This window comes from Neoarius graeffei, chromosome 8, assembly GCF_027579695.1.
Source record: "Neoarius graeffei isolate fNeoGra1 chromosome 8, fNeoGra1.pri, whole genome shotgun sequence".
In the NCBI taxonomy this organism is placed as follows: Eukaryota; Metazoa; Chordata; class Actinopteri; order Siluriformes; family Ariidae; genus Neoarius; species Neoarius graeffei.
Window position 1 is genome coordinate 70,135,198 of NC_083576.1, and position 7,068 is coordinate 70,142,265.

General features: G+C 39.3%; 1 protein-coding gene across 2 annotated transcripts in view; it reads left to right on the plus strand.

Moving 5' to 3' along the window:
* Positions 1–7,068, plus strand: part of celsr1b (cadherin EGF LAG seven-pass G-type receptor 1b) — a 146,999-nt gene that overhangs the window by 73,525 nt on the left and 66,406 nt on the right. For both annotated transcript variants that reach the window (XM_060928140.1, XM_060928141.1), the window contains exon 6: positions 5,525–5,682. In XM_060928140.1, coding sequence (XP_060784123.1) covers positions 5,525–5,682 — 158 coding nt within the window. The remainder of the gene's footprint in view (positions 1–5,524; positions 5,683–7,068) is intronic.

Sequence of the window (7,068 nt, forward strand, 5' to 3'; positions counted from 1 at the left end):
GGCTTATACACAAAATGCTGACAGAGATATTTAACGCAGCACCTTGTCAGATTTCTATCTATGTACATGTATGGAGCTTGCAACTGTATCAGTCTCAACTATCACTTTTTTTCTTTGAAAGAGACCAGAACCTGAGCAGTAGCCAACCAGATTTATTTCTTATCTTCATGAACTGCACTCTACATACCATCCATACTTGTGAAATTTATACATACTACAAAATGCATTATTGATTTAAGGCAACATTTACATCTATGTTCATGTAGGAATGAGCCGAATACAACTGTGTGCAAAAAGCAACAGTGCAAATACTGAAAACCCAACACGAAAGACCAACAATGGAAACAGCTGGACTATATGTCAAGCCACTCATGCATGAGTGAGGGACAGTGAATTTTGGAGGAAGAGTAAGTGCTAGATTGACATTTTGTCAAAACACAATCTCAAAAAGGAGCCACTGGCTGTCACTAAAGAATGCCATTAGACCTAGATCTGTTCCCTACTGTGTGATTATACCTACTTGAAATGCCTGCACTGTGTCAGGGTCCTGTATGAAATCAGAACAACTTCCAATCTTCGGTTGGCACTTGTGGACGGTTTGACATTCATTCATCATTCTTCTGTTGTGACGGTTGAACCATCGGTTTCTCATTATGGTGAAGATCTGATCTGATGCGGTGAAGACACTTAAAGGGCTTAGCATGCCTGGTTGAGGGTTTAATGATCAAATTTCACTTTCACTCATTGGCTAAAAGAGACAGTGAAACCACAACCCCAAGGCCATACAGTCCATAGAAGGTTGACAGGCAGACAGACAGAAAGCAGAGGATTTAGTACACAATTTCCAACACATGGAATGGTTTATACCACAGTTATAAGGGTTATTGAGAGCACTGAGTAACAGCTTTTCCTTATTCATGCTCAGCAACTCCATATTCATCCATTACAGGGGGAAAAAACACAAGGCTCCCTGTGCCACTTATGTAAAAGCGACACGTGTATAGTATTTGTTCTGTGCGCAACCTATAGCCCTTCAAGCCTGTTTAGAAGCTCTGTGGTGCCAGTTTGAATAGATGACTGTATGTTTTGTGTGTATAAAATGGGCCCTTTGGTCTTGAAGTCCTTGCTAGTATTGTTGTGTGATGGTGTCCTTTCAAATATAGTGTTGAATCACGTGATTAAATCATAATCCAATCCAATGGAGATTTTATTGGCAAACTGATACTATGACATCTAAATTACTGTGTTCTGAGCCAAATTTAAATGTGTGTTATGTGAGTAGTGTAAAGTAGGCTTGTAAAGTTGTTAGTTTATAATAGAACAACCTTGTAAACGCCACGTTTGTGAACCTGAGCTAGCTAGCTAATTCAAGTCAAGTCAAAGTCCCTCTTGCGCCAGGATTTGGTCTTCCCAGACAGTCTCCTGTCCCAGTACTACCTTGAGGCACATGGGTGCGGCACTGATCTCCATTTTGGTAGCCCTTGGCCTCTCACCTATTATTTAGCTTGGGTTACAGTGGGGGGCTAGTCCTCTGGTAACTGCGAGAGTTTGACTTCCACACTCACATCTGTATTGCAGCATGCCTTGCCAGATGGCACCATTTTTATGATGGTCTTTGGTATGACCCGACTGCAAATAGAACTCGTGATCTCTCAGTCAAGAGGCAGACATGCTAACCACTTCACCAACTAGCTAATTACCCAACTTTAGCAAGCTATTTACCTAACTTTAATTACGTAACTACTTCACTTTAACTGATAATTTCATACCTATCTAGCAACCACAAACAGGAAAAAACTATGTAGACAGCCATAAATACTCTATATCATGCTTAACTAGACACATACATGGGTTAAGAAGATGTTATGTGTAGCTTTTACTACATTTTGAGAGCATTGGGGATTAGAACATGAGAACAATTGTCTTGACATTTGGAAGGAAAAATCTTTTGAAACTACTGTATGTAGTATTTTCTTTATGTCACTGTATGTTTGTCCATCTAACTGTATAGTTTAAGATGCAGGTAGAAGATCAGAAAGATCAAAAAATGAATATCATTATTAGTACTTATTGCATACATTACATTCTTCTTCTTCTTCTTTCAGCTGTTCCTGTTAGGGGTCACCACAGCGGATAATGTCCCTCCATCTCCTCCTGTCCTCCGGATCTTGTTCTGTAGAACCAACCATTCTCCTGTCCTCCTTTACCACATCCATAAATCTCATCTTTGGTCTTCCTCTTTTCCTTCTACCTGCCAACTCCATCTCCAGCATTCTTTTCCCAGTATACCCTGGATTTCTCCTCTGTACGTGTCCAAACCATCTCAACCTCACCTCTCTCACTTTGTCTCCAAGCCGTCCTACATGTGCTGTCCCTCTAATATTCTCATTTCTAATTCTGTCCAACTTTGTCACTCCCAATGAGAATCTCAACATCTTCAACTCTGCTATCTCCAGTTCAGCCTTCTGTCTTTTTGTCAGTGCTGCTGTCTGCAAACCATACAACATACAGTGGTGCTTGAAAGTTTGTGAACCCTTTAGAATTTTCTATATTTCTGCATAAATACGACCTAAAACATCATCAGGTTTTCACACAAGTCCTAAAAGTAGATAAAGAGAATGCAGTTAAACAAATGAGACAAAAATATTATACTTGGTCATTTATTTATTGAGGAAAATGATCCAATATTACATATCTGTGAGTGGCAAAAGTATGTGAACCTTTGCTTTCAGTATCTGGTGTGACCCCCTTGTGCAGCAATAACTGCAACTAAACGTTTCCAGTAACTGTCGATCAGTCCTGCACACTGACTTCGAGGAATTTTAGCCCATTTGTCTGTACAGAACAGCTTCAACTTTGGGATGTTGGTGGGTTTCCTCACATGAACTGCTCACTTCAGGTCCTTCCACAACATTTCCATTGGATTCAGGTCAGGACTTTGACTTGGCCATTCCAAAACATTAACTTTATTCTTCTTTAGCCATTCTTTGGTAGAACGACTTGTGTGCTTAGGGTTGTTGTCTTGCTGCATAACCCACCTTCTCTTGAGATTCAGTTCATGGACAGATGTCCTGACATTTTCCTTTAGAATTCGCTGGTATAATTCAGAAATCATTGTTCCATCAATGATGGCAAGCTGTCCTGGCCTAGATGCAGCAAAACAGGCCCAAACCATGCTACTACCACCACCATGTTTCACAGATGGGATAAGGTTCTACTGCTGGAATGCAGTGTTTTTTCCTTTCTCCAAACATAACACTTCTCATTTAAACCAAAAAGTTCTATTTTGGTCTCATCCATCCACAAAACATTTTTCCAATAGCCTTCTGGCTTGTCCACATGATCTTTAGCAAACTGCCGACGAGCAGCAATGTTCTTTTTGGAGAGCAGTGTCTTTCTCCTTGCAACCCTGCCATGCGCACCATTGTTGTTCAATGTTCTCCTGATGGTGGACTCATGAACATTAACATTAGCCAATGTGAGAGAGGCCTTCAGTTGCTTAGAAGGTACCCTGGGGTCCTTTGTGACCTCGCAGACTATTACACACCTTGCTCTTGGAGTGATCTTTGTTGGTCGACCACTGCTGGGGAGGGTAACAATGGTCTTGAATTTCCTCCATTTATACACAATCTGTCTGACTGTGGATTGGTGGAGTCCAAACTCTTTAGAGATGGTTTTGTAACCTTTTCCAGCCTGATGAGCATCAACAACGCTTTTTCTGAGGTCCTCAGAAATCTCCTTTGTTCGTACCATGATACACTTCCACAAACATGTGTTGTGAAGATCAGACTTTGATAGATCCCTGTTCTTTAAATAAAACAGGATGCCCACTCACACCTGATTGTCATCCCATTGATTGAAAACACCTGACTCTAATTTCACCTTCAAATTAACTGCTAATCCTAGAGGTTCACGTACTTTTGCCACTCACAGATATGTAATATTGGATCATTTTCCTCAATAAATAAATGACCAAGTATAATATTTTTGTCTCATTTGTTTAACTGGGTTCTCTTTATCTACTTTTAGGACTTGTGTGAAAATCTGATGATGTTTTAGGTCGTATTTATGCAGAAATATAGAAAATTCTAAAGGGTTCACAAACTTTCAAGCACCACTGTAGCTGGTTTTACATCCATTACATTCAAGGGAAAAAAAACAGACTGTTATAAGTGTAATGGAGTGTGACGGAAAGGGCAGCACAGGACAAGCTGATGCTGAAAACTGAAAACTTCTGTCAAAACATTCTTCTGTCACAGCAAAGCGTAAAAACCACCTGCTTATTTATATCTGGACAGCAACAGCTTAACTTGTTAAAACAGAGACTTTGCCCTCAGGTGGAGATTTGTGAGTGAGGTTTGACGCCTGTCAGCTTGAGCTATTAGTGCGTAAGCTTGTTATGAACGAACGACAACAACGCTTCACAACATGTAGAATGTCCTTTCACAAATCCACCTTAATTGTACTGTCTACTGAAAGCATCACTTTAGAAACATGTTTTGTGAATTTTAATCAGGAACATTTTCATTCACAGAGTTAACAGTTGTTGGAAATACTGTCTGGTTGTCTTATTTTCGCTAGCTGACTAGCTTTGACTGTGGAGATTTTGGACACTCATTAGGAGTTGAGAAATTTATTCAGAAACCATCAGAAACATATGCTAGCTAGTTGATTAGCTTTATATGTAAAGATTATGAACAATTATCAATATGACTTAGAGTTCCTTTTAGAAATCCTGTCATCTTAGTTAATTTTAGCGAACTGGTTAGCGTTATCACTGAATATTATGAACATAACTATGACTTCCCTTAAAAATTCTACTGGATTAGCTCACTTTAGCTGTGCTATGTTGTGTTGCTATTGCGTGATTTCTGTAATGTTCCCTGTGACACTCTTTAGTTCGTTTACAAAGGGTATTGTGTCAGTCTAAGTAGCACATATCACACATCAGCTGACTTGCTCAATGAATTAGGAAAATTAAATACTGCCATAGTGAAAGAAGCAGAAAAAGCATAAGCTGGCTAATGTTACTGTATAATGATGCAGGCTGTTGCTGCACTCATCAAGTCTGCAGACACTGAATGGCATATTTTGTCTGGTATCTCATTTTCACCAGAGTTTTACTGGCTTAATCCAATTAAATGTTGAGCTGTTGTGGGCACCACGCCACAGTCTGGCAAGCAGACACCTCACGCTATGTCTGACAGATTAGAGTGACACAGTAGCCACATCTTGTTTATAGTCATGCTGTTATGTAATAGTGGGTCATCAGAACATTTTAATTTGGGTAATTGCTATGACATAAAAATAAAAAACCTCAAAACAAGCGTCCCACATGGTACCGACCAATTGTTTCATATTGCATTCGGTTATTTAGCATCATGACAGAGTCCATGGCACTGGAAACTGATATGTCCCTCGCAGTCTGGGTTTTCAAACAATTCCTTTGAAAGCAAAACTCTTTCTACGCTACTCAGCAGTTTGTTTTTATCACACAAACATGTGCTGGTTTTTTTTTTTCCAGCCTAAGATTGGACGTACGGGGCTCCCTCATGGTCCGTCTGAGGAGAAAGTTGCTGTGGTTGCTGTGGACGATTGTGATGTGGCCATGGCTGTCCATTTCGGTGCTCAGATCGGAAACTACACGTGCGCAGCCCAGGGCACCCAGACAGGCCAGAAGAAGTGAGTCTGAACCAGTTGGTCTTCTTACAGTTTTCTCTCTGTTGTTTTTGATGATCCAGTCAGTCATGTGTTGCTACATATGCAATAGGAGCAAAACATAACCCAGAGTCTTATATGTTTATATTATGTATATGATATTCAAATACCCATACATTCACAGACAGGTATAAATACTCCCTGAACAGGACAGCAAAGAAATAAGAGCTGAGTAAAGCATGTTAACAGCATGCAGGTGTTGAATAGCTCATCATTATAGGAGATTAGAGCACGTTCCCATACTCTGTTTTCACTCTCGCTCTGTTCTATTCTCTTCAAATCTTGTTTTATTCTAATGCCAAACCTGTCTTATAGGCTTTACATGCAAACACACTTTTAGCTCATCGGGCTGGGACTGTAATTACCACTGTTTAATAATCTTATCTCTGTTTAACTTAACACCCACATCCATTAAACTCTTCAGGTGAGGTGATAGCTTTGAAATGCAGCTATAAGTGGAAGCTCATGTACTCTTAATGAGGAGCCAGTCAAAGTTTTTAAGCTTAGTAAAGGCTGTAATTCTGCATGTAGGATACTGATAAAATTCTCTGACCTATTAATCCTGTGCTAATTTACAGATATCTTGCTGAAAATGAATTAAAATTCATATATTGCATAAGTATTTTACCTTCAGTCTGGCATTGTAGAGTTCAATGTCTTTCCTATTGCACTTTAGATTTCATTTATACCTTTTATGACTAATAACCATCTAAAAGCAAATTTAACCTCTTTCCAGGGGCCTAGTAAGGAATTCTGTTTGAGTTCATGTTGCATTTCGTATTCATAAAATATATTCAGACATCTTACTGGAATTTTTGAGGCCCATCTTTAGTGTGCATGCAAAAATGATACTTACTAGCAACAACCTTGGCTGTTTTACTTCACAGTTAATAAATCAATAATCATGATCAATATATAACATGAGAACAGAAATCTCAGCTCAGATATGGCACTGTAATAACATCTTAGAACACAAGACCTATCTGATTGAGATTACAGAAATACTTCTTAACTGTATCATATTCTAAATGCATTTGGGGGGTTGTTATGCTGCATTCATTATGAGACGTGTGAATAGTATGGCACACTTTTACAGTATATCTCTTATTATTCTGTCCAAATTCACTGGATATGAGAAGCTGTGCGCTCTGATTGGCTACTCTACTACTAGACTATCAGCTCATATACCGTGAGTAGAGAAAAACAAAATGACGGCACATGTTGCTGAACCAACCGAGGACGAAATAAAAACTCTACTCGAAAACAAAACCCCCAAAAAATACAAAAAAGCAACAAATATGGAACAAATGTTGCCAGGCAAAACAAACCTCACCCGGCAGCACTTATTTT